The 27,347-nt window shown below is 33.2% G+C and overlaps 1 protein-coding gene across 13 annotated transcripts in view; it reads right to left on the reverse strand.

Moving 5' to 3' along the window:
* LOC148602297 (rho GTPase-activating protein 15-like) overlaps nt 1–24,402 on the reverse strand; it is a 52,473-nt gene extending 28,071 nt beyond the window's left edge. For 7 of the 13 annotated variants that reach the window (XM_088553480.1, XM_088553477.1, XM_088553476.1 and 4 more), the window contains exons 1-6: nt 23,330–24,402; nt 21,975–21,989; nt 19,966–20,178; nt 17,942–17,971; nt 2,797–2,949; nt 574–654 (exon numbers count right to left, since the gene is read on the reverse strand). In XM_088553480.1, the coding sequence (XP_088409606.1) occupies nt 574–654; nt 2,797–2,949; nt 17,942–17,971; nt 19,966–20,178; nt 21,975–21,989; nt 23,330–23,929 (1,092 nt within the window). In that variant the 5' untranslated portion in view covers nt 23,930–24,402. The remainder of the gene's footprint in view (nt 1–573; nt 655–2,796; nt 2,950–17,941; nt 17,972–19,965; nt 20,179–21,974; nt 21,990–23,329) is intronic. The other 6 variants (XM_088553478.1, XM_088553471.1, XM_088553479.1 and 3 more) reach the window with 4 other exon arrangements.
* Nucleotides 24,403–27,347: the final 2,945 nt, after the last annotated feature.

Consider the following 27,347-nt stretch of genomic DNA (forward strand, 5'->3'; position numbering starts at 1 on the left):
CAAGAGATATCTCCCTTTCAATCACAATATAAGGAAAATATACAAAGTACTTGGTTAACAGGAAGTTGTTGTCTATTTTTTTCTGAAAATGAATTCCACCTACTGTAGGAATGTTAAAATTTCTAGCTGCTGTGAAGAGCAGTTGCTGAGGAAACTGTTCTTGAAAACATTATTACAGACACACAAAAACAAGGACAAGGGTAAAACAGTATACCACCTCTCCTTCAGAGAGGGGTGTGATAATAAGTGATTCATGATTCAGTTTTAGTATTTCCTCTTTGGCCCTTTGTTGATGAAACTGGATGGAAATTAATCCATGAGTTGATAATTCTTAATTTATCATAGATTCAGATGGCTTAATTGATCAGGGCTTTAAATCTTACACCATGGGCAAGTGAAAACTGCAACACGAACATGGGCTGTAGTGTAAAAGACAATACCATACCATACAGGTAGAGGATACAAACATGGGCTGTAGTGTAAAAGACAATACCATACCATACAGGTAGAGGATACAAACATGGGCTGTAGTGTAAAAGACAATACCATACCATACAGGTAGAGGAAACAAACCTTTGGAAGTTCCCATGCTGTCTCTGTACTACCAACTTTGTAGAAATATCTTTTTCCCTCAGTATTAATACTGCTCATCCACTAAAAAACAAAACATGAGGTTACATACATTGTCATGCTAGGATACCCCTTACTTGTACATGAAGTTGATAGTACGTTTAACACACTGACATGCTAGGATACCCCCTACTTGTACAGGAAGTTGATAGTACGTTTAACACATTGACATGCTAGGATACCCCCTACTTGTACAGGAAGTTGATACGGGACAGCACCTAAAACCACTTACATCATATGCCCCATCTATATAAAGCAACATAACAAATTTGAAACCAATCCATCCATTGAAAGCCAAGATTTTTGCAATGAAAAACAAATTCTCTATCATTCCATAGAGTGAAAAAAGGCCAAGTCCTATGAAACAGGAAGTTGATATTGGACAGCACTTTAAATTGCTTAAAGGTTACAGACCACCAATTGCATCATCAATTTGGAACATGTGCAAAAAAAGTCCTACGCCAAGGTACAAAGTAGTCCTTTAGCATGCCATTGTAAAAAAAGTTGACAATATTTTTGAATGGATGAACTTTTTTCAAAAAGGGAATTTTATTCTGATAATTTTGAGCCCAAAGTATGCTGCCTCAAAGTTAAATAAACTAATTTGGTGGAACTATAAATATAGATAGTCTAAATAAAGAATTTTTATGATTCCCCAGGCTATTTTTAGGGTGCTGCACTGCAAGGTAGTAAATCCCTTGTGAAATTTTGAGTGACATAGCAATACATGTGTATGTTTCAGGTGATATATGGTTTTGGTTAGGTTAAACTTAAGGTAAACTACTGAGGATCCCCTGAAAATGAGCAAATTAACATAGAGAGTAATGTGAATCTGAATTAGTGGTTTGTAGCCTTACAGAAAATTTGGATGCACAAATGGATGGATAGATGGATCGACAAAATGACAAAAGTGATTCCAATATACAACCAACTTGCTGAGTTGGGGTGTAACAGAATGCTGGTGAGCTGCTGCTCCTTCAGTGTACCAATATCTCCCTCAATAAGACCTGTTACCAACATAAACACGAAAGAGACATGCTATAGATCTTTTATGAGAAAATGTGGTATGGGACACCTAACTAAAGCTGCATACCCAATATCAAGTGGCTGTTATTTGCAGTTCCTCAGTAAAATGCAATGAAAATATGTTTTTGGGGAATGGACAGAGGAACAAAAGTAAAATAGTTGAGCTTTTTCCTTCAGAGCAGGAAAATAATTGCAACTTGATATCATTTACAGAACTTAACTGTTTGTGCAGTGATGAAATTGAAACTGTATAAAATGCAGTGAGCAACTGTGCAAAGAGAATTAACTTTTATTTAAAAGTCTTAAATTATCTCCCTTTAAAGGCATCACACAAAAATTGTATTCCCTCATACACATGTATGTATGACATCCAACCTTCCTTGAAATCCCATGAGTCATTTAGGAGGAGTGCATATAAGTTTCAATGTGTAAAAAACCCTAAGTTGGATTACCATCCTTTAGAGGCATCAGATAGAAATAATATATTTCCATCTACATACAATGTCAAACCATCCATAAAATATAAACAAAATGATTAAGGAGTTGGGTTTACGATGTATGTGGACAGATCAAAGTTAGAAATAGTAGGCTGCCCACCAGCCTGACACAGCTATTTTTTGGCAGGGTTGGCTAATTTTAGCAAAAATCTATATAGCCATATAGTACATATATTAAAAAATTGTATTCAGGACTGGCTAGAATTTGAGTGAGTTTCCTACCCTGGGACAGATGAACTGACAGACAGTGTGACTTCTATAAATACAATTTGTTCAAGCACCAATGCTCAATATTCAAAAATATATTGGTGCTGAGTGCAGTACCAGAACATAATCAAGATTTCTACATGTAGCAATATCTTTCCTGCTGATTGGAAAATGTCAAATTTTTTAAGTTTGTTTTAAAATTTTCAAATTTATGGGCAACTTCATATTTGTCAACAGCTAACTTTTCTTTCAGTCTTAATTTCTGTCAGAGTTTTCTTTCCATTTTACACTTTCCAAGTTTTCTTCAGCCTATTCTTGATTTAAATAATTTCTCCACTCTCTATTGTCAAATTATGATTTAAACAGCTTTAGTGGAGAAATAATTTGAACCACTCACTACTGAAAGAAAACCTAAATACCGGTATAAATATCCTACCCTTTCCTCATTGACTTCATTGGTGTATACCGTGCCCTCTTTGGTCTCCTCAACACCCCAGCCTTCAGGGATATTTGTCAGGGTCTGGTCTACATTTATTTCCGGCAGTATGCCAATTCCTGTCCGGTTGACCTTAGCATCAAGTTTTGCCACCTATAAAAAAAAGAAAGTTATTTTGGTCAATTGAAGGTGTGTTAGTCTTTTTATAAGATACCTGATGAAGGGGGAGATAACTCTGCAAAGAGATAAATCAAGTGGACAGTGTATTTGAAATGGCATTTTTTGTAATAAATGACAATATCATAATAGTTAATGCACAAATTTTCTGAATTAACTGTCATTCTTTTTAAGTCTAATATCCATTCTAAGAAACCTAAGAGTCCTCTGTGGCATACATCTTAAAAACAAACAGCTGTGCTATAGTGCATGATACACTCCTTTTTTTTGGTGTAGAAAGTCCCAACTAAGAAAAGAAAACTTGAAAAAGAAAAAGGGCTTTCTTCCATAATGTCCAACATTGCAATATGAATTTATTGACATTCATCAAAAAGATTGAGGAGTCATACAACATGTGAAGGGAGAAATAGAGATTCAGACAGACAGTTGATCCCAAAACATCTAACTAAATCTCAGCAAACATAAAAACAGAAAGGACTGTCTACCTATGGTCAACATATTTTGTTGCATAGGATTAAACTAACCTTCATGAGTGAAAGGTTTAAGGACTTTCCCAAGTTTCAAATCAATGATTCACAGTTAAGTGTCAATGATAAAAGTCGAAGGTCCTGGACCTAGTTAAAGAGATTCTGAAGGTCAAAGGTCAGAAATTAATGGTCCTGGACTGTGGACTAATAATAATAATTTGATACCCTGTGATTGGTACACATTTAAGGAGGTAGACCTAGGGTAAAGGGCACAACTCTTAAAATCAGTGGTATGTTTATATCATATTCAATTTCACCAGTGCCGATCAAGCTTTCATTTGAAACAGAATGAAATCAATCTAAGTTCCTTTGATGCTACATGAGATTGATGTAAAATGCTGAATACATATGTTTCAATGATTTGCAAGAGTTGTGTCCCTTACCATAGGTCTTCTTCCTTAAGACACTACATTTTTCTTAGATATGGCAAGTAGATTGTATAAACAGGTTTAAATTACATAGGAACACATATCAGGGGGCATCATGGTTGGTATGAAAAAAATCAGGGTTTGGTTTGGACAGGTTTTTATGGTTAACTAGTTCTTTGAAAGGACTAGATATGGTAATCAAAAGGAGATATTATAAATATACATTCTAGCTACATGTACATCATGTATACTTCAAAATATTATATACACTTAAACACAGGTCAAAGAAGAAGTCAAGTGTAGTGTATTTTTTTAGGTATACAAATATGTAATTATAAAAATATACCAAAATCTGTTTCTTAAAATGTTTCAACCACAAAATCTTGTATCACAAGTCCTCTATGATAGTAAGACAAAAGTTCATAATTTCTGAGATAAATATATTGTTAGATAAGAAGCAAGCCTTAAGGAGGTAGACCTAGGGTTGAACTAAGGGACAAAACTCTTGAAATCAGTGATATGTTTGTATCATATTCAATTTCACCAAAGCCCATCAGGCATTCACATGAAACAGAAATGAAAGCAATCCATGTCATGTTGATGCTTACATGAGATTGATGTAAAATACTAAATACAAACATTCCAATGATTTGTAAGAGTTGTGTCCCTTTCCCTATGTCAACCTCCTTAAGTGTAATAAAGATTTTTTCTCATGCATTTTTATATGTTACCTTGAACTTTTGACCTTTATAGTAGCCCTGAGACACCAGAAGTAGTTAAGGCTGTAGTTAGTTTATTTTTAGTTTAACAAACTTTTCTGTCCTATATTTGGCCAAATTGAAAAAAAAACTACATTGCAAAATTTTAAAAACATTGATTGTCTTTCATTTTTCCCCTATGATCAAGTATTCTTCAAGTAGAATTTTTTTTAAAAATTAGTACATTGTACCTGCATGAAAGAATATAACTGATGCTATTGGTGTAAATGTAAGTCATTGCACATTATTTTCGAAATTCAAAACTTGCCAAAAAAAAATATTATACTAGGAGATCATCTCTTGATGAAACTAAAAAATATATTTATGATCTTAACCAGGCTTTGTATTGAACAAAACAAAAATAAACAGCTGTTGCATTTTTTGCCAATACTTCTACCCATGGCCTTTCTAAAAAAAAAACTTGTAAAACTAAAAATGCAATAACTATGGCCTAAGCAAAGGAATACATTGACCCTAAGTCATGCATTAACTATGAGACTGTACTGAGGGCTTGAAATTATATCAATATTATCATACAACCCTCTACAATATACACTTCAATGTACTGCAATGTACACTACAATGTACTACAATGTACACTAAAATGTACTACAATGTACACAACAATGTATTCTACAATGTACACTACAATGTACACTACAATGTATACTACAATAATGTCCACTACAATGTACACTACAATGTATTACAATGTACATAACAATGTACTACATTGTACACAATAATGTATACTAAAATGTACTACAATGCACACAAGAATGTACACTACAATATACACAACAATGTACACTACGATGTACACAACAATGTACTACAATGTACACTACAACGTACACAACAATGAATGACCATTATGTGCAACATTTTTTTTTTTAATTTTGTGACACTACTCGAACATCCTGGTTTTTTGTTCTTTGAGGCCTCTTCACAATAAATAAGCATGTTCATGCACAATAATAAGAAAAGAGGTGAGATTTTTTTTCTACAAAAATATTGTGTATCATTCATGCCAATAATCCAAACCAACAAGTCTACTACATATACTACCTCAAACCTTTTTTTTTCATATCATCAATACATATAAAAATGCCAGCTCAAGGCCACCCCAGGTCTTCAATGAACGAGGAGGACACTCTTAACACAACAGGACGGGCTGCAGCTGGCCCCAAAACAACATTATACATAGGTAAGGCAAAATAGTTGACCCTTTATACTCCAGCAACATAAAAGTAAACTGAAAGTGAAAATGAAACAATGCATACGGAGGGTAGAAATTCCTGATTTTAGACAGGTGCACAAAATGTGCAAAGGTAAAGTACTTTGGCATGGTGTATTCAGAAAATGCCCACGATGCTGTTACAGAGTGTTGGACAAAAGGACAAATAGATGGTAGCATCTCTGCAAAGTTATTAAAGGCAGATAACTTTCAAATAAACTTGTATGTGCAGAAATTAGTAAAACTGTGGAAAGCTTACTGAAGAAACCCCCTCCCCATTCAAGTGAATATATAGTCAAAATATAAACAAATTTATCAAATAAGAAAATGATGCCACATCAGACTGAAATTGAATTCCACAATATAAGATACATGTACTGATACAAAACTTTGTGCATGGATTACGAACTGACATACAAATGGATGGACATGCAGACATCATAATCACTATATACCTCTAACAAAGCATGGGAGTATGAAAAACACCATTACAATTTTTTACACAAACTATCAAAATTTTATCTAGAATTCCCTAGTTTCCATTATTTTCTTTGTTCTAAATTTATCAAACTAGAGACTCTAGAGAGCCTGAATTGCTAACCTGGTCAAAATAGTTTTTATAGCTTTTTAAAGCTGAACTTTAGACCTTTCTGTTGTCACAAGAATCATTTCAACAACAAAGAGAATTTAAGTTATCCACCTGGTTTTCATAATATAAAATAAATCTCTGATTGTCATTTTATCTCTTCAAGGGCAATAACTCCAACATTGAGCAACAGATCTTTATGAAAATATTGGCATAGGTTGGACTCACTATGCTGATCAATTCCCCCCCCCCCCTATAAAATTAGGCTAAACCCTTTTGTTTTCAAGTTATTTCAACAAGTTGTAAATTTTTAGTAGTGATAGCCATGTTTTTGACAGATATAAAATTGTTAAGGATATCCTAACAAACATTCATGCAATGTTTGGTTACAATCCATCCTACAAGTTGCCTATGAGGAGATTTAAAAAAATATCTATTTCAGGACCATTAACTCCTTCATTTGTCAACAGATCTTTCTGAAAATTTTGGCATACATGTACATGTAGGTAATCCCATCATGTTTTTGCAAAATCAGAAATTCCCACACAAAGTTTGTTAAACATGTTCTACATAACATTCATGCCAAGTTTTGTATTAATCCATCCAATAATTTTAGAGAAGAAGATCTTCAAATTTGGAAAAAAAATCTATTTCAGGATCAATAACTCATTTATTCAACAGATTTTTCTGAAAATTTCCACATAGATCCATCCCATCATACTGAACAATTTAATCCCTGCAAGTGCAACTGTTTTTGAGTTATTTGTATAATTCTACAATTTGATCCCTGTGGTCTATTTTTAGTAACAGTGGCCATGTTTTTTTGCCAGATTAAAAATTCCAACAATGATTGTTAAAAATACCATGAGGAACATTCATGCAAAGTTTGGTTACAATCTAAAGAGTAGTTTCAGAGAAGAAGATTTTGAAAAAGTTTACTGACAAGGATGACGGACGATGTCAACGGACACATGGTGATGGCAATACCTCACATGGCCTTACGGCCAGGTAAGCAAAAAAAAAAACAAAAAAAAAACAGACAGACAGACAAACAACAACAAAAGTGCCATCCTGTATCTTTTACGAATTTATGTCATAGAGCTACATGTACATGAAAATAACAATAATCAATAATTTGGTAAATCTCAGAGAACCACTTACAATATAATTCACTTCAGGGAATGAAGTTTGTTTTCTCTTAATAGAACGACCGTTCCATGATGAAATGACTCGAGTAGAAACACTGGATAATTAAAAAGAAATGTGAACTTTCAATTCTAACCTAAGTAAGATAGAAAGTTTAAATCCCTTTATCAATTTTCCAGTTTGCTACTATACAAAGTTCATCAGGTGATTTTCTTTCCTGAAGTTAACTATATCATTTGCTGTAAAGCATTCAAGACCACACCCATCATTGATTAAGTAATGTTTCTCTTTCCTCTTTTGGGAAGTTTAAGTGGTCTACAATAATATAATTACTGTTCAGTAAAAATTATCACTTAAATTTTTCACACGATATTTCAAATGAAGATTTACTGATTATGAAAGCTGATGTCAAGATGAAAAGATAAAATAGAATTTTGGAAAGACAATGGAGGAAGTTTTTAGAAAACGTGGATAACTTACAAAGAACTGTAAGTATAGAGGAAGAAAACAACAGAAAAACCACAAGGATACAGTGTAGTCCAAGTGGATATTGCCACTTCCACATGCTCAAAGTGGAAAATAGACAATTCATTGAATACTAAGCTTTAATGCTTTAATGATATTTAATGTTTTTTAAAAAGGCAACACATCATAAATAAGAAAAAAATTGTCAACAAGCAAGAAATACAAAATCGTATTGTTTCTGGCTTGACTGTCTGTATGTTTCTATGTTAAAAAGATATCATTTCCTACAACCATACACTTTATTTTCAAAATGTCAATAAAATATATGTTACTCAGCACAACATCAATATATTTCGAAGAATATCATTTTCCAACCCCTAACACCCTCTACTATGGCCAAATATAAGCAGAAATCCCCCCCCACCAGATATGCCAATGCAGAATTTCAGCAGATACACCCGTCCTCTCCCCCTCTGGATCTGCAACTGCAGAATTTCAGCAGATACCCCCTCCACTCCACCTCTAGATCTGCCACTGCAGAATTTCAGCAAAAACACCCTCACTCTGGATCTGCCAATGCAGAATTTCAGCAGAAACCCCCTCCCTCTAGATATGCCACTGCAGAATTTCAGCAGACACCCCTCCTCTCCCCCTCTGGATATACCACTGAAGAATTTCAGTAAATAGCCCCTCCTCTCTCCCACTAGATCTACCGCTGCAGAATTTCAGCTAACAGCCCCTCTCTCTAGATATGCCACTGCAGAATTTCAGTAGACACCCCCTCCCTCTAGATATGACACTGCAGAATTTCAGCAGAAACCTTCCTATTTTGATCTATGTTTGCTAAATTTCACTAAAAACACTTATCCCTAACTTATGATAGCTGGAAGTACCACAATTTCTATTAATTACATCACCACAAGACCCCACTTACATCAGTATATAGATAACCTCTTATGTTGAGAGGTAATATTGTATGACAACAGCCAAACACTCGTCATTGTTTCCTCGTACGGTGTTGAACTTACAAAGTATGAGATTAAATTTTCAAGTTCAGTCAATAGAAAAATCTATAACTGCTAGCACTGCAAGTCCGTTGATAAAGACAAATGAAAGAGTCGGCAACAGGCTGAAACATGGTTATCACAGTAAGTTTGTCTTTGACTTTGCATGTATCAGGGTTATCAACAAGGTCATCATAGATTTAAGATGTATCCATTTTCCAAGAATAGGACCTTCCAACAAATGCTGAATTGCAGCTCAAGAAAAAGCAATACACTAATTTCCAAGAAAGGATGGTCTTTCCTCCGAAACCATGGCAATTACTTAAGTCTGGGTTAGTGAAATTTGGACCAAAGTAAATATTCAATGCCACTGTCAAAGAATTTCATCTACAGATAATTTTTTAAAACAAAAAAATCAAACTTAAAAAAAATCATAAAACTAAGCAGGGGTTCAAATTTAATTTCAAAAGTGGAAGGTCCAAGATTTTGTAATGTTTTGAATAATTGGTCCATTTGAGGAAATTAAAAGTCCACACCTGTGTGATGGAAAGAAGTACAGACGGATGGAAGAAAAGAAGGACTGATGGACAGACCAGAGGCCCTTTCACAGGATTTTCCAAAAAGGGGTGCAAACTTATCAGCCAGAGGTTTTGAATGCCAAAATAGTGACTTTAATTGTAACAACTGAATAAAATGATGAGCTAAATATTGCTTGTTTGCAGGGATATATTAGAAGTATTTCATTGGATAAAATAAGAAAATTTGTCAACTGGTCAAGTGGGCAAAACTTTACAGAAACTGTACTAACCCAGAGTGAAGTTGCCCTTATGAAAAACCATATAAAGTAAGGTTGCCCAGCAGGCAAGCTTAGTTTTTGCAATGAAATTTGCTTGCGACAGACCCAACAGGTGATTGCATATTTTGACCCTGAAAGAGGAAAATGATGTGCTGGAAACATGGAAAAGAGAAGCCAGAATAAAAACATACTGTGAAAGTACTATTGTTCGTGGGGTACCAATTTTTGTGGTTTTCTTGATTAGGCCAAACCACGAAATTCGATTCCCAACCAAAACGAGAATCCCATTGATTTGTACATCGCATCTACCCCAAAGAACTTGAGATAAAGGATACTATAGACACTGTGAAATCAGCCTCATATCTATCACTTAGAAATCGATGGTAAAGGAAAACTATTGACCAAACTTTACGACAAAGGTAATGACTTCTCATTCAGAATTGTCAACTTTCCTTTCATCTGTGGCAACATCCCTTCAGCATCTGTGGATGGAGTGTTCATATCACAACTCATATGTTATGCCAGAGCTTGCCGAAACTACGCAGACTTTTTGTATCGCGCTAGAACTTTACAAATAGGCTTCTGGAACAGGGTTATGTTGCTACAAGATTGAAGTCATCACTACAGAAGTTTTATGGTCATCATCATGAACTTGTGGATCATTGTGGTGTATCCATCAGTACCATGAAAACTGATTTATTCAACGGGTCATAGTTCTCCTTTCCTCTTTTGTCTACCCCGGACTTGAATTTTTATGAGCAACTCGGCAGGTGTTTCTAGAAAAGCAGAGGATGCTTACCCTACCAGTGCACCTGGTCCATGCTCCCAGTTTTTAGTGGTGTCCAAGTTGCTCATTTGCTTTTGTTACTTTGTATGTATGATTTTAGTTACTTTATGTTCTTTGTTGTGTATGTCTGTTTTCCATGTCTGGTCTTTGTCCCTGGATTACATTCTTTTGATTATCGTTATAACCTTGGTTCCCTTGATTACTCTTTGTATAATAAAAACTTCACCACCAAGAATTCAAGAAACCAAGAACTTCTGTTTCTTCCCTAATCTACAAAAATTGGTATCCACAAAATAAAGTGCTTTCACAGTACTATGCTGGACTGATAAACAAAATAATATAATTGTACTGTAGATATCGAAAAATACGTAATCAATGTCCTAACGAACAGAGAACAGACAGACAGACAAACAAAACAATAGCAGTCTAACTCCCACACTATAGAGTGATTGGGGTTGTAAAATTATTTAATATATGTATAGATGTTAAACAATTAAGTATCAGTCCTTATAAAAATCTGACAGACGGTAATTTATGCATGTCAAAAACCCACTGAATTCGGTTTTATTTCTTGTTCAGAAACGGTTACCAATTACGTAACCAGTTTTAGTTTTTTCATTTGGGTGTTGCACTTTTGAGACAAAAATTATACAGATTGTACCTTGCCCTTAGCACTGAGTTATTGTTCTTGACTTAGTTTTATTTGGTTGATTTTAGTGAGAGATGAATGTGTGATTTTCTAAAAAAGTACAGATATGAATGCTGAAATGATTATTGTTATGTGAATGTGTAGCATAAGCAGACAAAAAAAGCATTGTTTGGTGGGTTTTCTACACCATGAATCACTTTACCATTGGCAGTGTCTGAATTTTATATGGACTGGTACTTAATAACTTTAACCTTAATTGTTATTCCTACAGAATTATATCAAGGAAACAAGTAATTTTTCCACGCTTTTTATTTCATTCAAATAATATAATTATACATTTTTTGCATGTAACTTGAGGACTGTCATTCTTACCAACTTAGAAGCTTTTCTTAAATTCAACCTTCAAATGTGGCTTTCTTAAAACGTATTTCCTCCTTTTAACAACAGTTTTTTTTGGCTTTTTTTTATATATAAATTCTGAATCCCAGGTGAATTTCAAATATTCCGATCTACCATTTTGACTCAGAAATGGACATTAGAAAATTTTACTTCAACATTCAAATGGTTATACAATCAGTCATGTGTTTATATAAATCAATTTGTAGAAAATAAATTTCATACATGGACACATAGATTGTTCAGTCCCAGTATCAAAAATATAAAAAGATTTAAAAAACATCTAAATAAAGCAATATATATCCTTACTGTTGTATATTCAATAGGATATTAAAATACTTCCCATTAAAAACATAAATATGTACATCAAAAAAATTATCTTACAGTTAACTGGGGACAGATAGCAACTGCCATGTCCAATCCTAAAATAGCATATGGTAAACAGGAAGTAATATACTAAAATTGTTTAAACTTCAACTCCTAAAGTTTCAATGGGGTCTATGCCTTTATATGGTGAAAATACGTACATGTAAGTGGTGTGTGTGTGTGGTATATTGTATAAGTGGCTGTAGTACAAACTAAAATAAAGTTGTAAAGTTGAATAAGGAGATAACGAAAAAAAAAGATTATAATAAACTAGTATAGGAATACATATTAATATTGTATCGATAATACTTTATTTCATGACGATTTTAAAGTTTAATTTGACATAATATTGTTACTGTTATTTCTGGATTACATGTACTTTGCTCCAAAAATACATTATTAGTAAGGTACATGTATGAAATTTTGAAGTACTTGTTTTTGTTACTTTGTATATATGATTTTAGTTACTTTATATTCTTTGTTGTGTATGTCTGTTTTCCATGTCTGGTCTTTGTCCCTGGATTACGTTCTTTTAATTACTGCTATAACCTTGGTTCCCTTGATTACTCTTCGTCTCTCTGCTAACTTTGATTTACAAGAAGCATTACCTAATGTTTATCTTCCCTTTTTTTCTAGTTTCAGGTTTTAAAAACCCCACTCAGTTACTCCCAAGGAAACAATTTCTACAAACAATACCAGACAGAAGTAAAATAATTGTCTGTTACAAAACAAAAACTGTTCCACTGTATCAAACAATTAAGTACTTCTCCGTGTAAGAATCAGGCAAAATATGTATAAAGTGTGGCACATGAAGGGAAAAAAACAGAGATTTTATTGCATTAACCAAGTATTTATACCCGATAATCTCCAGAATAACCATCAAAGTGTTTGTAAAATCTACCTTTTTAAGATAATGATAGGTCAAATGTAGTTGAAATGCACTATGGAAAATTTTCCCGCACTTTTTCCTTATACAAGCAGTAAAAAAATATCTATGTCACAGAAGCTTCAGGATAAACTAAAATATCTTTTCAGTTGTTTTCTAGATGTATTGAATATATTTGAGGAAAAAAGACCAAATTGAGAAATATGATGTGCCACCCATTGCCTGATTCTTACACAGAATGGTAATTAACCTTTTACTCTGTGTGAAAATTGTAGTCCTTGACCTAAGGAAATAGATTATAACACAACTGAAAAAAACATATGGCTTCTACCATACCAAGCCTATCCTGAATTCACCATTAGAATAAAGAACAACAGCAAACTTTACCACATCTTCTAAAGCTACTTCTTACAGATGTGTTTATGAGAAACCGTTTCATTTTGAACTAACTAAAGAGATGAGTATTCCAGCAAGATGGTTGGGGGCAGTTCCAAGACAGTGCATAAAGTTAAAAAGAGCAATTCTTGCTTCCATGCCCTATTAAATGAAAGGATGTGTTGCTTTCCCCATATTAAGTAGCAGTCTTTGTAAAAATCATGCAAATTCTGTAAACTGTGATACACCTCAAAAAAGGCTACATATTTTTATTTTTGTTATTAAGTTGCTTTATTGGTCTATATGATGAAATGATATAACTATTTATTCTAATCTACCTTCTTCTACAACGAAAACTCTTATGGCCACTATGGAAGGGGGAGGTTGGACTAGACAAAGAACCTGTTTTAATCCAGTATTTAAGTAAAACTCCAGCTAAGAATCATGCAGATTCTGTAATATGTGATATACCCAAAAAGTGGGTACACATTTTTATTTTTGTCATTAAGTTACTAATTAAGGTCTTTCTGATGAAATTTATAATCATTCATTCCAATCTGTCTGCTCTTATGAGATTACACACATTGAAAATCTAGTAGTTTTTATTGTATTCTAGTGCCATTTACAGAGTTATCTCCCTTAAATTTGAATTCTACAGTACATTCAATATAATTTATCTCCTGTGAACAAGAGTTATATGAAAAGCCACATGTTAGTTTCTGTTTACTGTGACATTTTAAACAAAACATCAAAAATAAAAATATGAACGCTTTCCAACCATGAATCATGTCTTGTGTGATTCTTATGTGAAGTGCTACTTAAACTGTTTCAATTCATGCTTTTTCAATCTTTACAAGAACACATGACTGCAACCAACCCAACACTTCCCCTTGCTTAAATCCATTATAGATTCTCTATGAACAGAGTGGCTTAATATCAAAAGAAATGATGCCCAAAAAGAAGTTTTCTAAGCCCAAGCCCCCAAACGCCAAAAAAAACTTAAAAAATACTTAAGTGTGAGAACATTTTTAACTTCCATGGTCACTCCAATTAAAGTTTTTGAGATTGATGATGTCAAAAACAGTTAAGAATTTTCTAAGACTGATGGAGGTAGACCTAGAGTAAGGGACACAACTCATAGAAATCATTGGAACATTTGTATTCATTATTTTACATCAATCTCATGTAAGCATCAAAGTGACTTGGACTGATTTCATTCTATTTCAGAGAAAAGCTTGAAAGGCTTTGGTGAAATTGAATATGATACAAACATATCACTGATTTCATGAGTTATGTCTACCTCCTTTAGTAATTTTTCAAGTTTTGTGGCGCTGGGGCAAGGTATACCACATAATAGCCTTTTACCATGTGCCATGATACTTTTACTGACAGAATGTTCAGGTAAATAGGTTTATATTGTCCATCCCCTTTACAAGAATTGCAAAATATGTTTTCATATTTGATGAATCACATTGAAACATGTTTGTTCATGGCTGGTTTAGAAATTTGTGCCAAATCAAACAAATTAAAATATTAGCTTTTCAAAATCATACAATATGTCAAATGATTAATTAATGTTTTACATCCCATGGCAGGTATTTCATGCATTTCAGGGCGAGAATGTTTGATCAATCAAACAGACCCTGCTTAGAGCTAAGTGGACATTTTTCATCCAGTGGGGTTGTCGCCTCTGACATTTTCCCCATTTCCATCTGTACCTGATTTGTAACATGCAAGCATACAGAAGCAACCTACTGATGACACATTATTCTAACTCTAAGCCATATATGACTACCAGTTATAAAGTCTCTGGTATTACTTGGCTAAAAATGAAAATCATACAGAAACTATATGATACTCATTTATAAAATCATATTTTTACAGTTATTGCACAATGTTTACAATTGTTTTCATATCTAATAACAATAACTGTGCTAACCCTGTCATAAACTTACAATACATTTCACATGGATTTGCCACATTCTTCAATGGAGGGTAAATCAAAGCATAAAACAAATGTTGCTCATTCCGAGCTCATTTCCACAGTGGCAAGTGATAACTACATTCACCAAATAAATCTAATTAGATCACCAACAAATGTTGCCCATTCCGAGCTCAATTCCACAGTGGCAAGTGATAACTACATTCACCAAATGCTGCCTATCAGTGGCTCATTTCCATTGTGGCAAGTGGTACTGACAAACATTCACAAATGTTGCCCATCAAATGCTCACTTCCACTCAGGCAAGAGGTAATGATAAACATTCACAAATGTCGTCAATCAGTAGCTTACTTCCACAGAGGCATGTGGTACTGACAGACATTCACAAATGTTGCTCATTAGTAGCAAGTATTAATGACAATATTTAAAGTTGCCCATCAGTGGCTCAATATCACTCTTGTAAGTGATAATGAGAAATATTCACAGATGTTGCCCATCATCAGCTCACTTTCACTGTTGCGAATGTTAACAGCAAACATATACAAATGTTGCTCATCAGTAGCAAGAATTAATGACAACATTAAAAGTTGTCCAATAGTAACTCACTTAGCAAGAGACAATGAAAGAATCCTCTGACTTGTAGTGTATTTTCTCAGATTGTTGAAAGTATTTATATCAAGAGCTAGGTTTTTACCACAGTTAAGATATGCATTCAGGAAAAGGAAATCCTCAAAACATTAACAAGATGTACAGGGCTATCGATACATACATGTACATGTACTACAAATATTTTCTGAAAACCACAAGTAATTAACAGAAGAAGCACAGATACACTGATTTTGAAGGCTGTTCCAGGCTAATATTTGTCATTCTTTACCCTTAATTATGTTTAAACTAAACAGTATAAATTTTAAACAAAAAGGGGGGTGTCCACTGTAGCAACCCCCTACACACAGGACCTGCCAATGCAATAGAAGCAAAGAAGAGGCTGTGATAAGTTAAAATTTTTACCAACAAAATGAAAACAGACAGATAAATAGACGAATCTATACAATAATCAAAAATATACATGTGTACCTCTTCTTTCTAAGTACAGCTCTGCCTTAAAACCAGGCAGGGGGTGATTCATCAAATCTCAAGATATTCAATGAGTGTTCAAATACATTTGTTATGTTCTAAAAACAACTCTCTCTGCGTTCATTTTTTTTTATCTGCTAACTATTTTGAAATAATTTTTGACTGGTTATAGTGTAAAAATTCTTGTGTGAAAATTTCCTTTACTTTTCTAAATTAGAATTCAACCAAACTTTCAGTACTAGTGTTAATACCTGCAGCGACCAACTTTCTTTTGCACTCTTATTGTCGAATACAGTTTTTAAGCAGCCTACTAAGGATTATGGAGTCCTTAAGATGTGTAAAATTAGTGTTGCTAAGGTAAAATACAATGGAGTGATTTTCCCCCAGTTTTGAGGAAGAGCCTGAGGCCCATACAATAAGGAAAAGAAGCACGAAAACTGAGACTTCGTGAAATACACGAGGGCAAGGGTTTTTATTTAGTATTTCAAAAATAATTTCAAATGAAAATCCTAGGTGAAGGCTACTACAGTCTAAAATGTATTGAATTCCATGAGGTGACCTCTGAATGACTAACACTAGACAACACTGTATAAAGCTCTATAGTAAACATGTACATTGTACTAATAATAAGACTATGTTTCACAATGGGGAATTTCACAGCAGAAATTTGGGAAATTTGGAGAATATTTCTCATTTGAAATGGGGCGGAAATTCTGACCTAAAATAAGGGTTGGAAAATCATTGCAATGAAAAGATCTCTTTAAACAAATTTCTAAGTGAGTTTCAAGTCTGCTTCATACATGTACCCTCTACCAAGAATAAAAACACGCACACTACCAATCTACCAATGCTCCTGAACCAGGTACATGTACAACAATCCTTAAATACTTACAGCAAACAACAATGTGAATTTTTTTTATGTGTAACCTTGGCCTTTGACCTTTAAAACTGACAAGGTTGTAGACTTTCCTAAAAATTGGGTAATTGTACCAAGTTTGGTCAAATTCTGATGAAGGATTTTGACTTCAGTGACTTCAATATGATTGCAAACAGACTGACAGACAGTTACTAAGTGGCAGTACAATATCCCTGCCACAACTGAGTTGGAAGGAAATAAAAGGTCAGTTCAATTAGTTGCATTTACTTAAATTGTATATACATAAAACTATAGAACAATAAATTTGTTAATTGTTTTTGTAATGACTGATTCTCAGATGAAGTTTTGTCTCGAAGTTTTCATCGTGAAGCAGCAAATTAGGCAGTATCTGTTCAGTTATTCAAATACATGTACATGCACTTCATTATGAAGACAGAGAAAACAAAACAAAACAATCAAATACATGTACATGCACTTCATTATGAAGACAGAGAAAACAAAACAAAACAAAGAATAACAAAACATTAATACCTTAACCCAACTCAAGACAAAAGAACTAACTGAAATGAACAAGGGTGTATCTAAGGACATCACAAAATTTGCAGTGGTCCATATCCCGAACAACATGTCTACAACACAGGTTTACCGAACATAAGGTTAACAGTTGAAGGCATATGCAGGGTACAAGTATATTGATAAGCATGCATCGCCATGGCAACTACTTACTCTTTCTCTCGCCCTTTGTCCATGGATCATCTTAAAATCAAATAAAGTTCAAAGTTCATGAATCAAGCCATGTGACATTCTAGCATTTGTTGGAAATTATATATGAGCAATATATGCATGCAACATTATGATTTACATAGGATTCAAGCAAAATGTCAATTTGTTCGAACTTTTTAAGCAGTTTCCTTTAAATCAACAATATATAAATGGACATAGTCTTAAAAAAAATAGATTTAGTCGTAATCTTGAATTTTTGATAAGTTTATAGCACATGCAATGATAATGTTCAGAAGATAGAGTTGGTCTATTTTAGCTAGTTGTGTTATAGTAAGTTGTTTCACATTGTTTTTTTCAAATTCAAACTTTGTCAAGATAAAAAATAAAAGTTACAATTGTCACATTCCTGGTGAAATACAAAATATATTTTTGATCTTTGCAAGGTTGTTTTTTTGTTGTTTTTTTTTTTTTTTATATCTACTGCAGTTTGATTTTTTTTTCACCCTCCTACCCAAAGTTTTCATCAAAAATTTTCATAAAACTAAAAATATAATAAATATACGTATGGCATCATACCACAAACTAAGTACAGGACCAGCATCCAAATATATATATGACGTAAATTAACTATGTATAAGTTTACGATATTCGATAATGAACAAATGATCAGAAAATTCACTACAAATTAGTACAGCTTACACAAAATGCCAAGAATGTATCCATGAAAATAAGGTGATTTTCAAGTATTCTTTAAAACCTGCAAGGTGAAGCGATGTGAATGGGTGATCATGATGAAGCTGGCAAAAATGTAAATCTCAAGACCAAATACAAGGAAAATGTACATAAGGACCATCGATTTGTTCTAACATGTAGAAAGATTCATTAAATTGTGTTTTCCTATACCTACATGATCTACTGTACAAAAAAAATGTATTTCTACATGACTAATGCACTACCAAGAAATGACTTAAATACAGTCAATAAAATAGGTAACTTCAGAGAATAGAGTTGGTCTTCCACAGGGCCTAATCTAGACATTGATCACAAGGAGAAGTTTGAGTAAATGGTATTTGAAAAATAACAATAACTATGTAATCTATTACAAAAACTTCTCCTTGTCAAAGACAAAAGGGAGAAGTGAGCACAAACAAGGAGAAGATTTTGCTAATTTCTCCTTCTAGATTAGGACCTGCTTCCATTGATTAAATTACCACTAATTTACAAACAATGTACCGGTACCTATAAATAAAATTCTTAAGGTAGTTTAGTGGACAATTGAGGAAATTTAAATTTCTATCAGACATCAAAATATCTATGAAATGATAGAAATTTTTAATTTCCCTTTCAATTAACCATTTCAGAACCTAGGGCAGTTCATCAGGGTATTGTCTTTCAATGAAGGTATAACAAACTCTCTTCCCTGAAGTGAATTATTTTACTCACTGTAATATAGTGCAAATAAAACACTTCAACCAAAAGAACCACTTAAGTATGGTAACCACAGAAAATTCAATTTTAAGAGATTGTATCTCTCTAAAATATGAGTTCCCATATAGCAAAAAAAATACATGTTATCATTCATGTGGATAAAAAAAAAATACAGTAAAAAAATGACTGTGCTTTTTAAAATAAATAATTGAGTTTAAAATCTGTAGCACATGTACAGCAATTTTTAACATGAACACAAGTTTCATGACGGTTCCTTTTATTTGGTCTTAAGGAGGTAGACCTAGGGTATGGGACACAACTCATAAAAATCATTGGAAAGTTTGCATTCAGCATTTTACATCAATCTCATGTAAGCATCAAAGTAAATTGGATTGATTTCATTCTGTTTCAAATGAAAGCTTGATAGACTTTGGTGAAATTGAATATGATACAAACATACAACTGATTTCAAGAGTTGTGTCCCTTAACCTAGGTCTACCTTCTCCTTAAAATGTGCTCATACAAAAGCTTGGGATAAAAAAAAGACAAAACAATAAACACAGATACATATCATTCCAATAAACAGATGTTTTCCATACCTGTTGGGCTCTTTCATGTTTATTAGGATGTCTTGGAGGTTTCCACGTCCGTTCCAAAGTTTCCTTATTAATATAGAACAATCGGTTAGTTTCTGGATCGTGAAACATATCCCAAACGTCTAGTAAAGTTTTAATATAGTCACACTTTTCCACGTCAGGTGAAGGCGGTTCGTGCTGTCTCGTGGGGTAAAAAGCCCCAAAATTTGCATAGTCCTAAAAAAAATTGATGAAAAATATATGGTCAAAAAGCCTGAGCACTGAGTAAAAAGATGATGAGACTGAAAGAAAAGACAACAGTGTAAATCTATGTAGGTATACAAGTAAATGTATTTTAACATAACATAGGCAAATGTGCCACACATGAAAATCATATAGTTTGCATCACATAATTATCATATGAATCGAGCACCACATGATATTCATGCACGTAGGTTTCAGTTTACATATGGTTATCGCATATGTCTTCAAGCCAAAATTAACATATGTGAATCATATGATAATCATATGACTACGTGTTAAATATAATATGATTATCATATGAATATCATATGTGGCACATTTGGTTGTGATAACCTTTTAACATAAGAGGGGACTCAAATAATATCAATGAAAAATTTAGAATCTCCTGCATAAAAACGTAGTATTTTGGTTAAAATTACTATATTTTCTGTGAAAAATGCTAAAAATAATGAATTTTTACATAATAAATTCGCTTTTATGTAAAAATCATAATTAGAAAATGTAAGTGGGCTGTGGGGAAAACTAACTTCCTTGGAAGCAAAAGCAATAAAAACAGTTTAAAAACAAGCATAATTGGTATAAAACAAATTAAGTCCCCCCTAAAAAAATATGTCCCAACAACCTTCCTAAGAAAATTTCTGACTACAGTTTAGAAGTACATGTACATTTGTACTTGTATGATAGAGATGTCAGACTCCACTAAAAACTGGGAGCATGGACCAGGTGTATCTATATCATATTCCGTTAATCACATGTTTAATCATTTCACAGTAAATTACACAACATCAGTTTGTTTTTTGTTGTGGATTTCTTTCAAGGCTGATATGGATATTGATATCAACCCAACAGATTGTCATGGATATCTGAAGTTCTGTCTGTATCATATAAATCCATAAAAGTCTGTACTTTTAATTAACATACATGTATGATTAATATGTGCAAAAGCCAAATTGATTTTAATAAATAAAAAGCTCAAGGATCACACTGGGTGTCACCAATGTAACAATTTATGATTTTTACTTATTCTGCCAATGAAAGTTACCAACTGGCAATTTAGCATTGGGTTTTTGTACTCCTTAAGTACTATTCCGTGTAAGAATCAGGCAATGTGTGGCATGTCATTTTCCCCAATTTAGTCATTTTTGCCTAAAATATATTAAATACATCTAGAAAACAATGGAACAGCTATTTAAATTTATCCTGCATCATCTGTGACCTAGATATTTTTTTACTGCTTATATAAGGAAAAAGAAGGGGGGGGGAATTTTCCCGCCATTTTTCCATAGTGCATTTCAATGAAATTTGACCAATTGATATCTTTAAAAGGCAAATTTTACAAACACTTTGATGGTTATTTCTGAAGGTTATCTGGTATAAATACTTGGTTAATGCAATGAAATCTCTGCATTTTTTTCCTTCATGTGCCACACCTTATATACATTTTGCCCGATTCTTAGACGGTGAAGTACTTGAATATTGACTGTAAGCAACTACTGTCTATAAGGAATATACTTAAGCAAAGATTGAAAAGGGTTGATAAGAAAGAAAAAGACAAAAGCTGCTAATTCTAAAAATCAACAACAAAAAATAGTGAAGTTAATGTTAAACATTAATGTATTCATTAACTGAACAAAGTAAAAATTCTTAAAAGTGAATGAAAAATGTTATTTAAAACCAGGAAAAATAAGCTGTATTAATCAAACCAGGTTAAAATAAACCAAAAAGAAAAGCATATCTTGAATATCCAACTAAATGCATTGAAGAAATACCTTAGGTGGTGGTTCCTAAAACATCAATAAAAATGTATTACGTTTTGTAAGTTGGATCCTAAAGTCATTTAAAATGCAAAAAATTATCTACATGTAAATCATTATAATTCCAATCTCATTAGAACATGTCTTTCATGCATTATGATTGGATCTTAACCTTCTACTGCCTTTGTGTTGACAGTTTTATAACTTTGTAAAGTCTATGTTCATAAAAAACATGGCTATTACTGCTTCATCGAAACATAGAGCCCATTAAAGACATGAAACAGTATATTTTGCTTTGTTCCATTCATTTTCAGCATTATCTAATCAGAACAACAATTATGAAAGAGTAAGATTATCAGTAGTGGCTATTCACGATGATACAAAATGTAGTTGGAACTGACAACCATGTCACAATGTCATTTGAAAATTCAATTCCACTAAATGAGTGTCTTCACAAAAAAAAGATTAAAAAATGTCATACATGCATATTGCAGGATGCATATTAGTATAAACATAATTTACTAGATAAATTTATTCTTTTACATGTATGTAAACTTTAGTGTTTGTATCATCATAATTATGGCACTTACATGACTGATTGTCAACAACTTCAATGATACTGGTAATACAAATTTTTATATGCATTTAAAAATCTATGAACAAAGGAATGTCAGTTATTGCTATACAGCTTGCTTCCGCCTAAAACAAATGCACATGTTTATTTACATGTATATGTATGTAATATATACTGTAACAAATAAAACATCTTACAAAAAAGTTCTGTAATACTTGTAACCTTTACTTTCCAAGTAAGATGATATTAAAGAGAACCACTTATACAGTCTTTATAAGATTAATAAGTGTGTCAAATGTACACTACTGCCAACAAAAATATGTAAAATTGAAATGTACAAGTCAAAGTATCTCTACCAACTATAGAGAAATAACAATTTCATATTTTTACAGTTTGCTATTTTTGCTACACAGTGTAACATTGTCACAGGAATTATTCAATAATTTAAGCAATTTAATAAACAGAAATAATTCATATGAGATTATGAGTTGAAGTGAAACGATTAAATGAATTTCACCTCAAATTTTGTTACAAGGGAGAGCAGAAAAATTTAAACAACAGGTTGACTGTAATGTACGTACCTTATAAAAACAAAATACAATGTAGATGACAACAATGGTGCTAAACAATGTGAAAATGACCTACCAAGAACTCACTACAAATCTTTTCTCTGAAAATGCACTTATTATTTAAGAGGAATAAATGTATTATGTGTGTACATGTATAACATACACGTTTTCAAGTACCAGAATCAAATTTCATGTACTTAAGAGTCGACAAGTGATGTAACACTTACACTATCAGTAGCCTCCCCGTCATTTTTGTCACTGATCCCAGCATCTGTTCTATATTTGTCTAAATTGACATAATCTCCATCATCAGAAAAGCTCCGTCTCAATGGAACACTAACTGAAGGAACTGGGATGCCAGATGATTTGTTATTACTGGTATCAGAAGATTTTTTAAAACTTGATTTTCCTTTTTTTCCAAATGTAATCCCTACTTCACTTGAGTTAATAAAATGGTCTGATGAACTTGTAGACGCCATTTCTGTCCTTAAATTATCAGTTCCTGTGACAATTTTTGTAACAGTGACTTTTTCATCATTATTATTGTCAGATGAGGACTCATTCGAGTTATTTGACCGAGGAGAGTCATTATCAACATCATCTAATGTTTGAACATAAGTGGCAGGCACATAAAATGTGAACTCGTTGGTACTCCCAGCATCTCTAACAACTTCCCACCAATCACCACTTTTCGATATCAAGTGATATTCATCTCCCTTGTTCATAGTGATCATGTGACCATCGTCATCATTGTAAGAGTAGTCGTATAAAGCTCTTAACCTAACAAGAGGGAAATCGAGATCCAACTCTTCGTCGTCAGCTGACATATTTCAGTAGTTTAAGTAATACAAAGCTGATTAAATTTCAACAACTTCTTGAACAAGATAATCTATTGAAAGTTATTCACAAATGTGAAAGCCAATTTGATCACTATGGCAGACCCATCTTTCGATTAGAGTAAAGCTGGGTAAAAATTAACTTTTCACAATAGAATAGTTCAACTTCAATTATATGTTTTACCTTCAAAAGGATATTTATTAGACAATACAAGATATTTTAAGAGTGACAAGACGCAAGTCAACTCAACTTCTGGGTTTGAATTGGTTATATTTAGAGGTATCTCCTTATAGTAAACCTGTTTCTCACTTTAATGAGATTAAGGAGCATAATTTGGTTATTTTACAGTTAATCTTTAATCCGATTAACTACATCATGTTACTGTAAAATTGTATTTTCTTTGACTCTTCAGGAAGAACTACTCTCGTTCCGGAAGTTGACCGATGACATCGCCCACAGTTCTTGTTTTGTTTTTTAGCCGAATGTGATATGGTAGCAATAATTTGATTGGTCAGCATTAGCAGATGCGAGTTTAATTTGCGGGAAATTATGAATATCAACAAAACCAGCCAAAAAAAAAAAAAAAAAAAAAAAGGCTGAATGGACGTGTGCTCTGGAGATTTTTGAAAAAAAAGCTTCCAAATCTCGGACTTTCATCTCACTCTATTAAATTAAAAAAAAATAGAAATATTTACTTTATGTTTTTATAGCTCTCTAATTTTCCCCCATTATACTTAACAAGGCAGTGGCGGATCCAGAGAGGTACAGGGAGTTAGCACCCCCTCTTTTTGTTTAAAAAATTGTCATTTTCATGTATTAAAATAACAAAAAAATGTTAAATAATGACATAGTATCCCCTTTTCTGAGGAACCTCGGCTGGTACCCTCCCTTTCAAAGTGCCTGGATCCCCCATGCATAGACCAGTAATCAAATTTAATTATAGGTCTCTGACCCATGCAAGGGAGATGTCAAATAGAAATATTGACTTCGGTTGCTGCTGAAATAAATAAAAATTATACATGCAACAATTTAAACAATTCTTACCCGGCACCAAATACCAGCACCACTCACTACCCCTCCCAGGATATTTTTTTAAATGGTCGTTCAGAGAATCGGAGATTATCCTCATCGACGAGGCTGTGCGTGATATTAATTGGTAAATAAGGGTAATCAGTGGCGGATTCAGAGTTTTAGGTAAGGGGGGCCCAAAAAATTTCACCGGTGATCGATGATCGCGAAGTGATCCGAATTTGCTTGGGAGGAGTTTGGGGGCATGCCCCCAAGAAAATTTTGAAATATTAAACCTTATCCTGCATTTTGAGGGTATCTTGAACAATTTTTCAACATTTTTTTTTAAATTGCAATTTACTAAGGGGGACAGCCTATCAACTACGCATTATTTTAGAAGAAACAGGGTATATTTCAACCAAGGACTGATATCTAAAAAAGAATTAGTAAAGACCTTTTGAGACACATTTTCTCGTACCCCAGATATTTATGGCGTCCAAGGACATCAGAGTAGTTAGTACTTGCTCTAGCGTAGCGAGTCAATTGTGAAATATAAACACTATATGCAGGAAATGAAGGTATATGGCTACACGGGTAGGGAAAATTTATGATATTAGAATTAAACTCGTCTCTTTTATCATAAATTTTAGTGCTGAGAAGAATACTGTTGTCAAATTCGAGATGTAGGTAAAAAATAAAATTGCAGAACAAGCTGTTTTTGTAGTCTCCTTTATCTCTAGCTCTCGTGCATATATTGAAGGTAACCATTTACTAAAAGAAGCTTCTCTAGGGTAGAAAGGTTCTTGATGGACAATACATCATCAATATATCTGTATGTAAAGTTAAAGGATTTAGCATTTTTTATAACAAGTTTGCACCTCAAGCATATCGCAAACCTGCTTTACTGTGTAGCACACTTTTCCCTTATGCCATGGTTTAGAAAATTATGTGGATTTGTAACCAATAACAACATAATTTTTTTTCGAAATAGCAAACGATTTACAATAAGTCCTTTCCAACAAGATTTTAATTTACCAAAAGGCAACGTAATGTAAAAAAGTTGAGAAGTCAAACTTTGGAGAGAACTAACTTCCAAAAAGTCATTATTGTGATATTTTTGTTTGAGTACATGCGGATCCAGAAATTTAATTTGAAAATGGAGGTTCCGACACAGAAATTTAACAGAGGGTTCTCTGCTATTATTTTCTCGTTTATGTCCTAACTTTGCACAAAATTGACAAGTTTCCAAGTGGAGAAAAGTTAAACATCGAAATCCACTCTTGATCCCGTACAGGATAGAAAAGGGAACGGATATAGTAAACGCAACAAATGCATCAGGTAGACAGAGATCGACAGAAGATTTCCAACTAGTGTAAACACACCTCGGAGTAAGCTCTGAAAGTCACCGACAGTAAAAGTATTAAAATCCACGATAACATTACGATGGAACTTCTTTAAATAAATTAAACAGTAAAATAACGACACAGACACTTTTATGGTCTGACTGTGGACAGGAGCATGTCTGTGGTGTGGGGTTAACTAGTTTTAACCACCCCTTTAATGTATGGTCAAAAATGAATTGAAACATTGCACACCATCAAATTCACTCAATAGTATATCTAATGGAATACTCCAACATACACCATATAGATCCACCTAAGGATACATATACATATATTTCAGAAGTGTGCAGATGTTGAGAAAAGAATGAAAAGAAGAGGACTGAATTAACTCATGTGGCATTGTTCTGCTTAAAGGTAAGTTAAAATCGAATGTACGTGTACATTATACATTTCAATGAAATTGTTTATTCTTTACAGACAAGGCTGTAGGAATGATTTAAAGAAAATAACCTCCATTGAAAAACGCAAACATTTATTCATCTACAAAACAAAATAAAATCGTGAAAGCAAGATGTTCTGTATAAAATATGAGGCATTTACCCAGCGGCTGATCCAGAGATTTGGGGGATTTGAAAAGGTTGCAAACTATTGGTATTGTTCGCTCATTTTAGTCAAAATGTTACAAGTAACAAGTAAAACAAAATTTTCCTACAAGAGGTGAGGGGGTTGAAACCTTCGGACCAACCGGATCAGCTGGGAGAGGGTTGAAACCTTCGGACCAACCGGATCAGCTGCTGGTTGCCATTCATGTATTATTTTCAAAATGACAATATTCAGCAAATTGTGGTAAAAACAACTGCAATCTAATTAAAATTAAATCTTTAATTACGTATACGCTACCCTCCACTTGGCACATGGCAGATCTTGTATTTTAATCAGATTGAACTACTGTGTAAACATCATACGAATATCTGAAATGCTCAGTTACCTCACACGTTTCATGGTACGTTTGGTTATTTATCTCATACATTAGTATTTATTTTTGCTCAGGATCTAT

The sequence above is a fragment of the Perna viridis genome, chromosome 11, assembly GCF_037379345.1.
Source record: "Perna viridis isolate PV_CMFRI_1.1 ecotype Kerala chromosome 11, ASM3737934v1, whole genome shotgun sequence".
Classification (NCBI taxonomy): Eukaryota; Metazoa; Mollusca; class Bivalvia; order Mytilida; family Mytilidae; genus Perna; species Perna viridis.